Raw genomic sequence first — 18,508 nt, 5'->3', positions numbered from 1 at the left:
CCCCTGTGTGTCCCGCTCTGGTCACTGTGAGGCGCGCGGTAGAAATGCCGAAGGCACTTCTGAACAAAAGTACTGGGTCAGAGAGCCACGCATGGTTTAAAGCAAGTAAGGCTTTGTTCTCAGCGGGGAAAGTTCTTTCAGATTAACGTGTGAACCACACGGTGATTTAACTCAGTGCTCGATCCAAATTGGGAATACAATGGATGGAATTATTTTCTTTTCATGAACCTTAAATGACCGTATCATAAATAAACATTTGCTTAAAGATTTATGATTGTAGAATAAATTAACGGCAGAAAAAACTGGATTATATTTATGTTGTTATATTGCTTTGAACAGAACTACAATACTCTTTGGGAGGCCTTTTGAATCATATCTCTAACACTTTGTTGCAGAAAAAACAATAATCATTGTATTCTTTCTGTTTTTCGTTTGGCATTATGCATTCAGAACCTGACCCAACAGCTGAGTAGCCTACATAGTGGTGATGGTCAGATGAGCACATGAGAACAAGAGCGCAGTTTAAAAATGTAACAGCGTTAAACAACATTCCTCGGCAGTCATTCAAGGTTAAACATCGTATTAGTTTAAGCTTTTATGTTCCTTCCCTGAAGCAAAAAAAGGTTCTTCAATGTTCCCATGAATGTAAATGTAAAGTATGAGTGACAGTAAAAGACCCTTTAAGCAAAACAATAAGCTTTATCCAGTCCTCACACCTGTTTTTGATCCCAAATAGCATACGGTTTGTCTGGGAACTGTTCAATAACTTTTTGTTTAAGCCTCCTCGTCTCTGTGAAAAAGCATTGACGATTCTCAGAGCACTTGTTTCAGATGGGGCTCTTTTATTTGTGGCGCAGGAGAGAATTGTGTTTGAGGAAACACTGCACAATGTGATTGTAGTAAAAGGTTACTCCGGTCCAGGACTCTACTATGCTCTAGCTATTTCACACGCTGCCACATATTTCATTTGTCATCTGCAACATAAAACACTCGAGACAACACGCTTATTTGCTGGAAAGTTGGAATCTGTAAGGGTATATTCTTATGAAATGGTGTACATGTGTACAAGTGTAATCCCATTAGCCTCCCGTGGAATTATTGCTGAAAAGGAATCTTTCCAGAAACTCTTTAAGGATTAGGAAGCAGTCAACTCTGGGTGCACCGCATTGCAGAACATCTGTTCTGTTGCGGGTTGTTGCTTTCCAACCAGGGGCACAAGGTGTCCTACCAAGCAGGTCAGGACTAATCCCTGATCATGACGACTCAAAAACAGTGTAAACGTTTGGCTTAGGGTATTTAGTTGAGCTGCAATCAATGCCTCATAATTACCATTAACATAATTACCATTTGGAATATTTTTTAGGGCAAATCTTTAGCTCTTCTTGAAATAAATATGGTGGATCTAGAAAACATGATGATGTAATTCTCTTGACTTTCAGAGTGTGAGACCCCTTTTGTCTGGCCTTGTTCAGCAGAATTATAATCATTGTACCTAAAAAATGAAAAAATGAAAATCCTCCTTCTCTCTCTCTCTCTCTACAAGGGAGTACATAAATCAATCAACTGACCTTGAGTTTTGCAAAAGAAGTATTAAAGTCGTTGGGGAGGGCTTTGCGTATTTTGATTGTGTGGGTGACGTCAGACAAAGAATTCCTTGATTGTCCTTCAACAACATTACTGCCTGTCAATGCAGATGCCGCCTTGAGTGTCTTAATTAACCACACCTCTAACGCCACACACACAGTTTAGAGAGCAAAAGCATGGACTCTGAATAGCAGGGAAAACAACCACAAACGGCCGATTTAGCAGCTGCAGGGCTTTCTCTGGCATTCAGTTGTAAAGGTCATTGTGGATTTAAAATCAAGAGTTTCTTGCTCATTACCAGTTAATTACTGTGAACACCCTGACAGCCGGGAGGTCAACGTTTGCTGAAGTAACTTCAACTAACTTGTCATTGAAGTCTAGGCACATTAGACCAGGGGTCTCAAAGTCGCGGTCCGCGGGCCAATTGCGGCCCTCAGGACGATTTTTCTGGGCCCCCTCCTTAAAATGAAAGTTTAATGTTAGTGCGGCTCGTGAGTTTTATATTGTAGCAACCCCGCTGTTAGCAGCCACTTACAAGCGCCACCCCCCCCTGTCGGCCGTAATGGTCTGGCCCGCGTTCGGTCGAGGTGGGCAGCATCTGCCCGTACCTGATTTGAGTTTGAGATCCCTGCATTAGACATTTTATGTGTATGTCATGACATCTGTACTGATGTAAGGTAAATGCATCTGCATAGAATGATACACTCTGTGATGTGATGTCCCCTCAGATCCGCAAGCAGCTCGCTCCTCCGGGGCCGCAACACCAGGCTCCGCACTATGGGCGACCATGGGAACAGTCTCCCTGACCGCCTGAGTGCAGTACGGTCACTGGACTCTTTTATAAAATGTATTATTTTAATTTTTATTATTTTGTATATGATACCCAATGTTCTGCTCGGGGTTGTCCATTTCCCTAGTAGTTGTTTTGAGTTTTGCAGCGGCCATTACCATTGTTTTGTTGCCTAAATATTAGTTAAGTGACACACAAAAAGCTTTTGCACAATGTTTCACAACCCCTGTGTTGTATAAATGCTCCTCAAAAAGTGGTACATTAACAGATAAACCCTAAAATTAATTATTTTGAGCCCTGAAAATCGGGGGAACGTAATATTTATGGATCTGCTCAGGAAATAGAATGGGAATTAGGAATTCAGCTGGTAGGTGGAAAACAACGTAAATTGTGATCTAACAAGGCGATACGAAGAGAAGTGTGTAAATGTGGGAGAAGCAACGTAAGGTTGTAGGATGAACTCAACAAAGAGAGGGGGACATGCTTTTTGTCTTGACCCTTGAATGCACCGTGTTTGCTCTGCTGTCAGATCGAATAGTGGTGGACTGTTTGCTGAAAGCAGCAGTGTGAGGCCATAGAATATAAAAGCCAGTCCCAGTCCCAGGGATTCATGAGCTCCATGCTAATAGAGCTGGGTGTTTGTTGAGGCTGTTCGCGGGTCCTCCTTTGGTTTCACATGTTTCAGTGGCACCTCACAGTTGTTACTTGCAAATCCTCGAATGTAGAAAAGGTTTTCCTTGAGAGTAAAAGGCTTCTATAAGCTGAATAAGTGCTCAATGACCCTTTGGTTCTTTGTTCAAGACTAAACTAAACTAACAGCATACCTGCATGTTAAAGATAAGCATGCAGGGATGCATTCAAAAACAGAAGATTGAAAATGTCTATGGATATACTGAACAGAAGATTAGTCTGTGCAGCAAAACAAACTCAGAGTTGTAAAATATGTACGAGAGGATTTCTGAAAGGATGCTTGCAGAATGTTGTTCAGCATCACCCTGTACCTGCATTGTCCTTGTACGCATGTGCAACTTTTACATTAGAGAAATGTTATTATTTTATGTATAATTTTTTTTTTCTTTGCATCTCCGTCATGGTCAGTTATCTTTTAATCTAATAAAGGATACTTTTGTGATAACTGTTGCAGCTTCTGCAAATGACTTGAGGATTTAAGGAGCGTTACTGCTGTAACGGATTGACCAGTGGTACAGACCTGCACCCTGTGGTGGCTGTTTTTTCTTAACATTTACCTGCTAATATGTAACTCCTCACTCTCAGCCCATGTCCTGGGAAACCAAGATAAGCCCGGGCATGGTCTAGTAAGTTTCAGGCAGAAAGACATTCCTACCGATTCTTTAAGGGGGGAGGGTTGATCTCTGGACATTTGGCTGGCAGTTAGACATTTTTTAAGTAGTTTATATGTTTGACCAAAAATAAATATATCTAATTAAATTAAACATATACCTATATTTACCATAGACTGATGAGATTTACGGTAAATAAAATGGTATAAAAACCAGGGCGCATCTACTGCATTTCAGCGCTCAACAACACAACCCAGGTGGTGTTGAGGGAGTGAAAAGCAAATCAGCACATTCATGTGCAGGTGACAGGAAGCAGCTTGAAGTGTTGCCCCACCAATACTGGGACCAAATATCTTTCATCACTTCTGACTGCTCTTCCCTCCCCTTTCTCGACAACGGTGGCTTCTCATATGCTGCCAATCAGGCTCCACTTATGGGGGGAAAACAGGTGGAGGAGAAGGTGGCGGCGAGACAGAGCTTGATCCAAACACAGAATGCCCAAAGGATTTCATCAGCGGCTTGTATTTTATGAAAGCCCTCTTGCTCTCAAAAAACACTCAAACCATGTTCATGGGGGAGAATGAAAATGGCAGTTTTCTTCAAGCCGTGTAATATTTTCATTTCCCTCTGCTGTGTACATTTTCCTGGCATACTAAAATGCTGATGATATGAAAATGAGAGAAGCTTCTTTTTTTTCTCTCCTGGCCTCCATCATAGCAATATAATCAAAAGAGACAACAGCTTGAAATCAAAGACAAAGCAATTATCAATTAAACCGCAGTTGATGCCCAGCATCTTAATGTAACGTTTTAGCAAGCAGCCTCATCTCTGATGAAAGGATCCGGCAGCTGGGCCCCGAGATGGATAAACGGGGGTTGATTAATGCGCGTGTGTGAATGTTGGTGCATTTAAAAGGTGTCTGCTTTGGGCTTCAATGCTGAGACTGAGAGCTGGAGAGAGTCGTGTTTCTCCGGCATCGGCCCAGCTGCTGGATGGTTATTGTGCAGCAGGGCTGAGAGGAGCAGGTCGGCCCCACTGCTGGGATTCTGGGGCCGAAAAACACATTATACAGAGTGATTTCCCAAAACAAAAGCTCTGCTACCGTGAAAAGAGAGATGTCACAGTACAACTGTGTCATCGTAGACTCGCAGTGCTCCTGCGTTTTTTTTTAGGGGAACATGAGACTTTAAAACACAGTCTCTAAGTGATTACATGGAAAAAGTCTACAGGAATGAAAATGAAACTCTTTAAGTCTGCTTTCATTGTAAATGTAGATTTCAAATCTGCTTCATTTAGCAAAAACATTTTAGTTATTTGTTTCATTTTTACACATTTTGTTTATCTTTTTATGTTGCCAGTGCTAGAAAGCTGAAGGATTTTGATGTATATATCAGCCTTTTTGGTGTCAATGGACTTTAACTGCAAACTTGAACGTGCAAACTAATGCCACTAAAAGAGGGGTTTTCCACAAACGTATTGCTTGAACAACCCCAGTTCTGCTAGACTGATATCCTAAGGCAAGAATGACGACACAAATCATCATAGAGGGAGCAAGCCTGGGCCTGGGCTTTCTATTCTTTTGGGAATTTGCCACCGCTTTGTTAACCTCTGCTTCACACACGGACTTTAGCAGCATATCAAACAAGGTTGTCTGTTTTGAAAGACAATGAGGGCACATCAGTAAGAAAGGACCTTGTAATTCTTTGTCCTGTTTCATCCCATGTTTTCTTTTGGAAGAATTACATTGAGGTTTTTGTCACACTGAATGTTTCATCCACCTCTTTAATAAGCCCAGGTTCTTCACCTGTTTGGTTAGTCCCTACAGCATTCTCCACATATGCTTTTACTTTATATAAAAATTAAAAAATATTACAAAATATGCAAGGCATGCCGGTGAGAAAAGTATTACTCAAAGTTAGTGTCAATGAGAACATGAGGCACCAGTGAGATGCGAAAATCTCTCTCCATCTAAACCAATTAGTCTAAATCTTCTCTGTAATTCAGTTTTTCATCCCCAAAGTGAAGCAGCTGTTAGCTCGGAAAAGCAAATCTAATCAACTTCTAGATATTTTATCACAACATATTTTTCCATAACAATAAAAAGACTATAGTTAAAATCATATTAGCTGCGGCACAGATGGATTGTGAAGCAAATCAAACGCCCCCAAAATCCCTAAACCACTACTAGCTATATAGTTTTCTGAATCTTGCAAATGATCGCGCCTCCAGGTCCCAAGGACAGACGAAGGTTATACACACCAAGAAAAGTGTAGGGGAGACCTTTTCATTAATAACAGGACAGAAACACGCAGAAACTGCAGAGCCATCATCTGCACCTCAATGGGAATATTATGGCATTCACAAAGTCTATATTAACCTCACAACTGCAAGTGAGTGCACGTTCTCTTTACTATTGTTGTGCATGCTATGGGGAGAATAACAATCCCTCCTAACCTGGCATTAGACAGGCGCAGAAACAAGGGAGACAGATTCAAGTATGTCATAGTGATTACACAGCGATAATGTTACAGATGTTGGGAGTTTTACACGGATGTTACAGCCGGGCAAAATGGTTGAGAGGATTTCTTTGGTCACGGAAACTCAGCTTTTCTTTTCACGGGCAGGAATAACAAGACAGTCATGACTTTGACCCTTTCTTTTGTAATTCTGAATGACAGTCAAAAGGAAAACGGGAAACACAATGAAACTTTGAACGCAGGGGTGGGTTTTTGACCTTCAGGAGAAACCTATCTGAGAACCTAACAATCAATGGTATTTTGATGCTTCTTTGCAGCTTAGTGAAAAAAAAGAGAGATGGCATGGAGTGGCTGGAATGAAAAACAAAGGCCACATCAATGTGTCTGCCAGTAGGCCCACCCCTGATGCTGACTGACTGGCTGCAGGCAGTCAGGGATTCTGCTTCACCAACAAATGCCTGGGAATGCCGCTGCATGTGTGTGTGTGTGTGCTCAGGTTAAGCTCACCTGAATGCACCACAATTGTCAGGAGACAATTGGAGGACTGGAGCCCACCAAAACACGGCAATTAACTGACTTAAAGTCAGGAGCCCCCCGAACCAATGCGCACACACATCCAGATACCGAGCGTGTTCTAAACAGGACACTTTCTATCTAATCTAAGAGGTTTTTGGCAAACACCTCTGCTCGCGACTCTGCTCTCCAGGTGTGATGTTTTTCCAAAACAGGAAATGGAAACCCACGAATGAATGTGTGTAATTTCAGTCCTCTGTGATTACTCATTCAAAGCTTTGACAAGTTAGACGAATAGTGAGACACACAAACAGCTCTGGTATAAACTGCGTTGTCTCCGTTTGCCGTAAACACCTCAAATAACTCTGAGATGAAAAGAAACTGCAGAAGGAGGGGCAAAAAACACATGAAACCACAAATTACCTGTGATTATAACTCTCACAAAGAATGTGAATAATTTATTTTTTGTATTTTCAGTAGTAGTTCTTTAGTGTCCAAAGTTATTGGATTTTTTTTCAAGATTTTAGGTGGCAAAGGCAGACAGAAGTTTTCTTTCTCCTCCGTGGTTTCATCTTGGCTTTACCACTCAATCGAGGTAATTATTGTATGTTAAAATGGTAGAACTGGCCAGTAATCATATAGAACCATCGTAACTACAGCACTCACTGCAAAAGACATGACGTGCATTGGAAGTTCTCCAGGAAGCTTCTCCTAAGAATACAATAAACGTGCAGCAGCAGAGCCAATAGCCTGTGATAGCTGCGCTGAGGCCACAAACTGTCAGTCCACTTTACATTTCCAAATAATGAGTTGTTCTGTCCCTCAATACTTGAAGCCGAACACCACCTTTCTTCTGCTAGTGCGCTTTAAGGTGGAACAGCTGCCTGATTTGACACTTTAAGTAATAACCGCATGCATTCTACAAACACATTTGCTTCTCCTTTTGAAACCTTCATGTTACAGACTACGGCCAATGCTGTTAGTTTACCAGAAAACAGTCTGCACGTAATAGAACATGCTCATAAGACCAGCAAAGAAAAGCAACATGCAAATTACCAACACCGTATGGTAAGCTACAACTAAATACAATAAAACTAAACTAAATGAAAGAACATATCACCTCAAACCACCAAGCAACAAGAAAAAGTCTAAATGATGTGGTGGGAGGATTAGAAGATCAAAGTTGGGTAATTCTGTTGGTTCAGTCTATGATTTATAACAACAGAGGCTAAAAGTAGTAGTGTTTTAGTCGCACAGTGAGAATCCTTCTTTTATTGGGAAGCCCGTGTTAACCAATATGATTCATGCATTTGGGGTTCTGGCCTAATTGTCCTCGTCGTTATATGTGGCAAACAGACGATCTGGTGTCTTTATGTAATCAAGGTAATTGGGTGAAACAATTAGAAGACAAACAAAACAATTAATTCACATCACCATTTTATAGAATACACTAATAATATTTCACCAGATAAAGAAAAGTGTTTTATTGCACTCAATATTCACATGAAGCTCTCCCAAACAAACAATGTGTGAGAGTAGGTCATGTCCAACATGAATTTAAATTTGAGCTTTGAACATTTCAACCTTGAAATGACACATCAGGCAGCAGAAGCATCACTGACAAGAGGAACTCAGCTCCCGGCAGCTCTGTCTATGAGAGCTGGGAGAGGCGCCCGCACCACGACTATAACAGACACCATGAGCTCAGCTTCGACAGCTAAAACGACCTTTTGGTGAAACTGGAATGAGTATTTTGATCAGGCTAATTAAATCGTTTTTTCATTCATTCGCCTGTTGCCAAGAGTGAATCAGTGCCCTGCCCTGAAATTAGTGCAGGTTGTAAGACACATTTATTGTGGCTTGACAATGGAGCCAGCACAGATCCTATAACAGTCAGTTAGGTATCGGTGTTTTTAAGCAATTTGAAGACCTCCCTGTGTGTACGTGAGGAAATGTTACGGGGATTTTTTTAACCATTTAAAAAATAAAGATTGTTTTAAAGGAAAAAAGGGGATAATCATAGCTGCAGTTCCGGTGTAAATCATGTCTATCAATATAATATAGACTGTAAGTACTGTAAACACGATGCCCTAAAATACTTCCGAAAAGAAATTCAGTTGCACATATGAATTTTTAGTCATAAAAACACATTCCAGTTTCCTTACAGCTGTTCCCAAAACACCCAGAATCGCACTGAGCAGCTGCGATATGTAAAATAATATTTCACCCTGAGCAAAACTTGGTATATTTTCCAATGAACTTGAAGTAAAAAGGAGAATGTTTTCCACCGCTGAACATAAGCGTGCAGCTGTGTTCCAGTATAACCATTTAGTTTCTCCCAAACGCGACTCTCCAAAGCTGGAGGATCCATCTGGAGATTTAGGGCAGCCACCAGTGCAGCTAAATCTTAAATCTTCAAAAATGTTCACTGACTGCCGCACGAGCTGCAGGGCAGTATGTGTTGAATACTTATGGATGGGTTGATGCTTTAGCAATTTGTCAAGAAACGTAGGTGCAATTATCCCCACAATTCCCATGTTGTAGAGTGACATTTGAAATGAATATAATGTGTCGTATGTTTTTTTATAGCTCAAAATATTATTGAGGACGGAAGAAACCATTGAAGGGGTCATAGGATGTTTTGATTCATCCTCTTCGTCACATCTAAGGATCTTTTAAAAGATTGTAGGCACTGCTGGAAAAGGGGAATCTGAAGACACACTAGAAGTGGGCACTCAAGCATGTCGTCACTTTCATCCACTGAGTTGTCGTCTGCATTTTAGTCATCACTCATAAGCACGCCCATACACCTGCTGGCATTGATGTTAATCTATTATTTCACTCAAGCCACAGATTGGACCAGAATAGAGAGATTACTAAATGTATGTAGGGGCCCACTGATGTGGCTGTGGGAGAATAGGGCCCCTATTAGGAAGGTCCTTTGTGCTCACTCATCACAGCTGAAGGGTCGCTGGAGGAGACGCTGTCAGGCACCCGTGCTTCTGCTAATCGGCAATTCACCGAGCTTGATAACTTATCAACGGTGAGAGGAAGGGCTCCGCTAATTGTTCTACTAATGACTAAGTTGCTAAATCGATCGTTCATTTCTGAATAAGGAGACACTTCGATGGAAGAAATTATCGTGGGTGGGGTAATGATACTGCACATATGAATGTTCAGAGAAAAGGTTAATAAGTGGGGACTTAAGACTTTAAACAGAAGTATCGGTTGAATGGAAATCAACAGAGCATTGCATGAACAAAAGTTATCTTCAAATGGAATATTTTTCCTTCTTGTTCGCCGCATTCTTAGTCTATAATTTTTCTTATGATGAAATAAGAACCCGTGTGAAGTTATTGCTCTGGAAATTGATCCCATCGGTGCACGCAGCTCTTTTGTTCATCTCTGCTTCATAAGGCATATGAGACACTCAGAGTTAAACTCTCGCATCTTAATTGTGTGCTTATTGTGTCCTTACCAACGGTATCTTTTCAAGAGTGCATATTTAAGCAAAAATAACTTACCGCTGTCCTCAATGGAGAAATAGAAGATGTCATTTGTGGCTTTGCCCCCTCTCCTCAGAACATAGCATATGTTCATGTCATCAATTTCAGCTGTAAAAGAGATACATACACATTTCCAATATATCCAAGTCAGAAAAAGTAATTTCCCTTCCCAGGCTGAATATGTCCTTTTTGTTACCAAATGTACTACTTGTACAACCACACTATGAGAAGCAGGCTGAGGGTGTGAGATGAAATGTGCCCACTGCATATCATGTCGGGGGGAACTGAAAGGACCAACTGCCTGGTAACAAGCACAGTAAATTTAATAGACCCCCGAATTCTGCAAAAACTGCAATTCATCACTTTGTCGTCACTCGTCACATTGTCACTTTGTCACTTGTCTGTTACTTGTTCGTTAGTGCACTTTATGCTTAATATTTTTCTTTTTAACTTTTTAATATTTAAAATGTTTAACTTTATTCCCTTGTTTTATACTAACCCATAGCCTTAGCCTTATTCTACTAACCCATTGCATTAGCATTTCATTCTACTTTATTTTATTACTTGTGCACTGTTGTCTTGTCTGTCTACTGTCGCGCACTAACCGCCAAGACAAATTCCTTGTATGTTTGACATATTTTGGCAAATAAATGTTTCCTGATTCCTGAATGAAACACAACATAAAGAATGTCGGGACTCCATCACAGCTGTTTGCCATCCTGATGCCTGATGCTTGAGCTAAGCAGGGTTCTTTACAATTGTTTTTACTTGAGTGATTTTATTCTGTTTACTCTCGTGAGAAGTCTTGAAATATTGAACAGGCCTCTTGGGCAATCATCTCGCTGTGTCTCGGTAAATAAAAGCCGGGAATACATGGATAGTGACAGATGCTGCCCACCTGATATTTAGCATTTAAGTTAAGTTTCACAATAACACCCCACTGATCTGCCTGAAATGTAACTTCTGCACTCATGTTTGCAGCCAGCGGTCTGCCTTGAGTCTGGCTACTGTGCCGCTGCCACCGACCTATCATCACGTCTGTAATCCCTTTTCATCCTGGTAGAAATATGACTCTGGTAACGTACAAATCACCATCAGTTCTCTCACGAGGGGAAAAAACATTAGGCACTGTTTGAAGAATTTAATCCTCCAGGGAGATCTGGTCAGCCGCTGGCACACTTCATCTCATGTAAATAGTCTCTGGGGTGAAAATACAAACCTTTCGTTTGAACTCAGTATTTTTCAGTAATCATAGGGGAGTACATGTAGCAGAGTGAGTAAGCATAACGTTAGTTTGCAAGCGGGCTCAAGACTGTAATTATTTCTGCCGTCTTCGGTGTAAGTCTCAGGAACGCAAAAGCTGTTTGAAGCGCATCTTCCTTACCTTGTGTGAAGCTGGTGATCGTGGCGTTTCCTCTCCCCAGGTTGATCAGGTAGCCGTGTTCCGGTGCAACGGTAATCCTAAAGGTCACGGAATTCTGAATGCTGTCTCTGTCGTTTGCTTTAAGAGTCTTACTAGTGATCACGAAGCCCAGGTGGCCGTTCTCCAGAAGGCGCAACGTTGGGGCCCCCTTGTTCACCACAATCTGCGGCACCCCGTTGTCCACGGGTAGAACAGTAATTGTCATCATTTGGGGCTTTCGCGTTTCAAACACGGTGTTGGGGAAGATGTAGAAGTCTGTGTGAGTGCCGTCGGTGACGGTGAAGGAGAAGCTGTCCTCTGCGCTCTCTGTGCCGTCGTGCTTGTAGCTGATCATGTTCTCATTCAGGTCCTGCTTTGTGAAGGACGTAACAGGCCGGGTGTTGTTGAAGAGCAGGCGACCATGCACGGGGATTTGAGTGACTGTGAACTTCAGGAGGCGGTCAATGGTGTCTCTGTCCTCCACTGTCAGCTCAAACGGCGTGATGAGTTTGTTCTCCCCCTCGATTACCACCAGGTCGTGTACCGTCACCACGGGCTTTTTATTGTCCACGCCAGTGATGGAGATGCGGAAGGTGCGGAACACGGGGTTGTAGCCGTCAGTCACTTCGAATTCAAAACTGTCCATTTTCACTTCATCGTCAGAAGTGTGGATGTAGTAGACTTTGTTGCCGGCCAGTTGGAGCTGTGTGAAGGATGTGATGGGCATCCCGGGCGTGTCTGTGCACTCCAGGTGTCCTCTCATGGGAGCTCTGGTGATTGTGAACACCAAGTGTTCATCCGGGCTGTTGAGGTCACTGGTGCTGAGCAGGTCCGTTGTCAGAGTAACCCTGCCACCCTCCTTAAGCGATACACCTTTATTGATCACATCTGGAAAAACCATGTCAATGCCACCCACCGTGACGTAGAAGTATCTGTCTATCAGTGGATTGATGCCATCTGTCACGTCAAATTTAACGAGGTCCCGAATCCCCTCTTGCCCATTGTGGATGTAGATAATTAAACCCTGATCCACTTCGTTCTGCGTGAAGTTCATTCCAACTGTGATATTTTGCAGGGTCCCGGTGGCTGTTGACTTCTGTAGATATCCCTGACTGGGCCCATAGCGGATAATATAAGTTAGCAAGTCATCCTCGGAATCCAGATCAGTTGCTTTTAAAACGTTGCCGTTTATGACTTTCACGTCGCCAATCTCGATTTCAAGGCCGTCATTGATTGCCATCCTCGGAGTCTCGTCGTCCACGGGGATAATCATAACAATTACGGTTTTCTCCACACTGAACTTTCCATCTGTGAGAACAATATCAAAGCTGTCCTCTGTGGTCTCTGAGTCATCGTGCTCATACACGATGCTGGAGGCCTCCCTGATCTGATCCAAGGTGAAGTTAGAGACGGGGACGGTGCCCGTGGTGAGCTGATTGAGAATAAACCCGTGCTTGGGGGGTTTGGAAATAATGAATGTTAGCTGATCCGAGGGGAGATCTGCATCAGCGCCGTTCAGGATGGGAGTGTCGATGACTATGTTCATGCCCTCCATAACTACAAACTCTCTCATGTAAATCTCAGGCTTTTCATCGTTAGACGGGATTATGGATATTGGGAAAAAGTGCCTTTCGGAGAAATTGATGCCATCAGAGCATCTGAAAGTAAACCTGTCCTCCACTGGCTCGACTCCTTTGTGAATGCTTTGAACATAGTAAATGTGATTCTGTCTGATGTCTTTGATGGTGAAGGCGCTAATAGCCGTCCCGGACCTGGATTTCTCTGAGCCCGGGGCAGGAGAGATATTTTCAACGTACCCTGACGTCGGCTGTACAATGATTGTACAAAGGAGGTGATCATTGGACGTGTCTGCATCATCGGCGCTTATATGAAGAATTTGAATGACAGCTTTCGCTCCCTCCGCAACAGAGAAAAGTGGCCCCACAAAGACCTCTGGAGCCTGGCTGTCCAGGGGAAGAATAGTTACGTGCACCCTCACGCCTGTGATTTTATTTCCTCCCACAGTCCACTCGTCGGACATGTCCGTCAAAGTGAGATTGAAAAAGTCCTCCTTTGTGGTCAAGCCTATTTCCCCACTGGTATGAGCGTAGACCACATCGCCGTTAATGATGTCAGCTTGCGTGAATGTAGCAGATGGGACACCTTTGACCTGAATTTCCCCAAATGACGGTGGGTCCTCAACAATGAAGGTCAAGCGAAGGTCGTCCGTGTCCTCGTCTCGTCCCTGAATGACATTACTTGTGATCGGTGTTGCTTCATTTTCCAGTACATCTATGTAGGAGCCGATTGTGCCAGCTGGAAGGGTGATGATTGGAGTCTCATCGTCAATCGGCTTTACACTAATTTTTATAGTGATCGGGACGATGTGGATGCCATCGCTCACGTCTATTTGTATCAAATCAACGGCTGATTCATCTCCATTGTGGATGTATGAAATTCTACCACTTCCAATATCCTCTAGGCTGAAAGCGTCTCCTCTTGTGACGTCAGTGAATCTAAACTGGATGCGGCCATGCAGCGGAGGCTGAATAACAGTGAAAGATATGTGTTTGCTGTCTGTGTCGGTGTCTGAGGTGTCCAGCTCATTACTCGTAATGACATGCGTGCCGCGTTCTAACACGGTGAATCCAGAGTTGGTTATTTGAGGTGGTGTGTTGTCCACGGGCTTTAAATATATAGTAAAATCGCCTTCAATGATATTTCCAGAAATGTCCTCCACAGTGTACCGAAACTGCAAAACATGACTGGTAATTCCCAGCTCAAGATCCGGCGGTCTATAGGCTATTTTGTGGTGGTTAATTTGTGCCTGAGTGAAAACTGTGACTTCAGTGTTTGGCTTTTCAGTTAAGACCAGAGCCCCGAGTGCAACTGGGCTGTACTCATCTGTATCCGTCGGCGGCTGGACGATTGTGTATTTGAGATCCCGATCCTCTGAGTCGAGGTCGGTGTAACGGAGGAATTCCTTTCCGAAGACAGTGAGCTGATACTCGCGCACAGTCATTTGAAGAGTCGCGCCGGGGTAAAGCTCAGGCGGGACGTCGTCGACGGGGAGAACTTTGATCGTGAACGAGCTGACGCCGGATTGGTTCGGTGGGTCGTTGTCATCTTGAACTGCAAAAAAAAACTGATCCATGACCGTGTTGACGCTGTGAGGCCCGTTGTGCTTGTAAAACAGTTTCCCGTCTGTTATATCTTGCTGTAGCCATTCGGTCACAACTTTCTCATACAATTCGTCATCTGTATTGAACTTCCAGGTAGATGGGTCCTCCGGGGAGTCAGACTGACGTAGCAACACCTGCCCAGTCGTGGAAAAGGGAGGCCTTATTGTGAATTTGATAGAAGAATCCTCTGAGTCAATGTCTGCTGCGCTGAGCATGAGCGAGGAGATTGGCATCATTTGGTTTTTGAATAAAACCAAACCGGTGTTGGCATTGATTATGGGAGGCTCATCGTCAGTTGGCACGACAGTGATGGGGAAAAGAAACTCCACCTCATTTTTACCATCTGTCATTCTGAAAATAATATTATCACTGTACGTGTCGCTGCCATCATGTTGATAAATGACCACTCCGGCATCAAGATCAGCCGGGGTGAAAAATTTCCTCCTAGTGCCCAGAATGGTCAGTTCCCCGTGCCTCAGCCCATCAATAACGGTGATTTTGACATTATGTAAACTGTCCTCATCGCTGATTTCCAGACTCTTTAAACTGGACAGGGGCCTGGACTGACCCTCGTACAGTAACTGCCCAGTATTCCTGGTCACCACAGGGGCCAAAGTGTTCATGGGCTTAACAACAATCATGAAGGCGAAAGGTTCTGACACTGCCCCCTCCGTGTCCACGACCTCAAACCCAAGCTGGAAAATCCGCTCAGTGTCTGAATCTACGGCGGGGGGTTTGTAGGCTATTTTCAAATCTTTTAGGTCTGCCTGGTAAAACGAGGTTATCGGCAAATTCCTATCGTCCGTGCTCACTATGTAGCCCTCCTCAAAGGACAAGGTAGATGTGATGTTGAAAATTAATTCATCAGGATTAGACTCAACATCCTCCGCAGCCAGCATGTCCATGGTTATTGCTGTCATTACAAACTGGTCTACTTCCATCATCATCATCGCAACAAAGCTGGGTTTAGGAGCCGTGTTCTCCTCTCCGCCTTTAATCCTCACCAAAATTTGGAAAGATTCCTGCTTGAGCAAATTGCTCTCCTGATCATGTAACTCCACAAGCATTGGAATATAATCCCTGTTGGGCGACTTGGAAGCAAAAGTATGCCGATAACGGACGTTCATCTTAATAAATTCATCACAGTCCACCATTGTTCCGAGGCTGTCCTCATCCACAAGGTTCCCATACCTGGGCAGAACACTGCTGCTCGACAGAGAGGTTATTTTGCATTGTTGTGCACTTCTATCATAGGTGAATTCTAAAATCCTTCCATCGATGGGGCTGCTTGTTCCGAGCAGTCTCTCCACAGGGAGTGGCATGTTTTTGGTCACAACTTCCAGCTGTGTGAAAATGACTTCCACCTCCATCATAAAAGGAATTATAATGGTGTCCGTTTGGGTGTCATACCTGAGTTGCAATCTCACTCTGTCCCTCGGAGGGCTCCTGGAGCCAAAGTGCGAGTACTTAACATTCGGGCCAAATTCACACGGAAACTTTTTCGGAAACAGGTGTCCAGGCCTCTGAGTCAGCGGATCGTTGTCCAGGACCGTTATACTGCATGCGTCACCGGGCCAAACTTGGATAACCAAATCGTTGAAGGGATCGATGAAGACCGATCTCCCGAAAGGCACGCGGATCCCGTTATTGGCAACCAATATCGTGTCCTCCGACGGCTCGGGCCGCAAGGCGTATGATAATCCGCTGCTGCCGAACACCTGCCCGACGGCGTTACCTGTGAGGACGACCGCGAGCAGAACAAAAGCAGCGGCCGTCCTGTGCAGACGCGGGGGAATAATCCGAGCCATTTGGAGTGCGGAGCCGCAAACGGAGACACGTTGAACTTTGCGCGTGCACCGTTATGAACTAAGTACGGCGGTTAAAGTTGCAAGAATATGCAATCGGAGTCGGATGATATCACGCGTCTGCGCGCACTGAGGTGCACCATTCTCTCGCAGCGGCCGCGCACTGATAACATAAACTTCACAGCTTTGCAAGGAGTACGCGGAGTTACGCCCTCCTCTCAGCCGATTGGTTAATATCTCCGCTGGAATGCGTTTTGCCGGGTTTTAAATGGACGTGGTTCGTGTCATTCGGGCCGGACACAAACCACGACGCGTAACGCTGGACCTCGAGCAGGTTGCATTAGACAAAAAGAAAAAAAAAATGAATAACGTGATGTTTTTGGTGTTCATGGCCCGATTTACATCCTCGAGCGTGGCCGGGAATTTAATTGCGTTCGAAATAGTTTTAACAGTTGGATGTTGTTTAAATAATCTGTTCCCCAATCAAAGGTGTTCACTCAGAAATGCTCCTGACGAGAAGGTTTATGGATCAAAGGGAGAGTCTTCACTGATGAACTAACTGGAGAAGGACTTTGTCTCCCTCTCGTGGTTTGCTCCGCTGAGGAGGCTGGGTGCAGAAATCACACACTGGCCTCGATGTTTTTGCACATTTACCACCTTCTCTCTGATAAAACCAGGTGCGTCTTGAAAAGCTTCCACCAAACAGGTTCTACGTTACATGCACAGGGTCGTACACTATATAATAAATGGTTGTATTGTTTGATAAGGAATAAATAACTGGTCTACCCCTCCAATAGGAGCTTTAAAATGTGTGAGGTGGTGTGTGTGGATATCAGTAATAACATTTCAGCCAAAACACACCCTGCAAAATAACCCCAAATTCACTCTTAAAGTACGAGTGCAAAAAGTTGTGCTTACTATGGTCACGCGGTGACTATGCCCTGTTTCCTGCTCTCTCATCACACATCAGGTCCACCAGGCGTCAGGCGCTTCCCCCAGCAGAGCATTCCCCTCTGACTCTTGGACAAGTCCTGTCATGAACCCGGCCCAGTCAGGAGGACTCCCACGCAGACGCTGTGCACCACAGCAAGGCGGGTTGACCACAAAATTTGATCAAAACATGATTTAATTTTCCCTACGGTGAGCCCCAACCGCACCGGAAGATGAGAGCCGTAAATATTTTTACAATAGAGTCTAAACGTGTTGAAGGGAGATCGACCTATTGCTCGTATTACTCCTGCTCCGCTATTGCTTTCACTGTTTTACTTAAATTAACAGAAAAAATGCTTTAAAATTTAAAAAAAAATCTCAACTCAACCGTAGTCTGTCATTGTTTCAACGAACACACATGTGCCCACATGCTCCCCTGTGAAGCATTGCTTGAAACTTGACTTCAGCTGTGCTCAGGCCCTTCTGATCCCTTTTAGATGCTTTTCATTCCATCCACAACAAAGTGTGGGTGCAACCATCGTATCTGCACCTACCTATTGTTGCACTTTTAATGACATACAAACGGTCTCACAGCTGCCATGTGTTGAAATCAGTACACAGTAGCTGCCATAACAAATCGTGCAGTTGGGTTGGACACTGTTGACAGGGTCCAATTATAAATATAGCCAAGCAAACTGCAAGGCAAAGCCCCCGGGCCTTGACAGCTCCTAGTTACAAGAGAAAATGAAAAAGAAGATGAATAGAACTTTTTGAAAGCAGCGATGCCAGAGAGGGAATTGGATCACACCCAAACCTTCAGGCTTATTTTTGAGGCAAGAGGAAGTTTCATGATATTGTGTCACATCACATTTATATCAGATTCATTCAAAATGATCTTTCTTGGAAGATAGAAGTGTTCTATAAAGGAAGTGAGGATGCCAGTCACAATGATGTGCAGGTTATTTATTGTTGGGTAAAGATACAGATGGGGCTGTTGGGTTTTAGGCTGAAATATTAC

The 18,508-nt window shown here is 43.6% G+C and overlaps 1 protein-coding gene across 1 annotated transcript in view; it reads right to left on the bottom strand.

The window, feature by feature from the left end:
- The window catches only part of frem2b (FRAS1 related extracellular matrix 2b), a 45,766-nt gene extending 29,023 nt beyond the window's left edge, over positions 1-16,743 (bottom strand). The window contains exons 1-2 of the mRNA XM_040173979.2: positions 11,556-16,743; positions 10,190-10,279 (exon numbers count right to left, since the gene is read on the bottom strand). Coding sequence (XP_040029913.2) covers positions 10,190-10,279; positions 11,556-16,563 — 5,098 coding nt within the window. The 5' untranslated portion in view covers positions 16,564-16,743. The remainder of the gene's footprint in view (positions 1-10,189; positions 10,280-11,555) is intronic.
- Between the last annotated feature and the right edge of the window lie 1,765 nt (positions 16,744-18,508).

The sequence above is a fragment of the Gasterosteus aculeatus genome, chromosome 1 (genome assembly GCF_964276395.1).
Source record: "Gasterosteus aculeatus chromosome 1, fGasAcu3.hap1.1, whole genome shotgun sequence".
In the NCBI taxonomy this organism is placed as follows: Eukaryota; Metazoa; Chordata; class Actinopteri; order Perciformes; family Gasterosteidae; genus Gasterosteus; species Gasterosteus aculeatus.
Note: the sequence above shows the minus strand (reverse complement) of the source record. Positions and strands in the feature narration are given on the sequence as shown.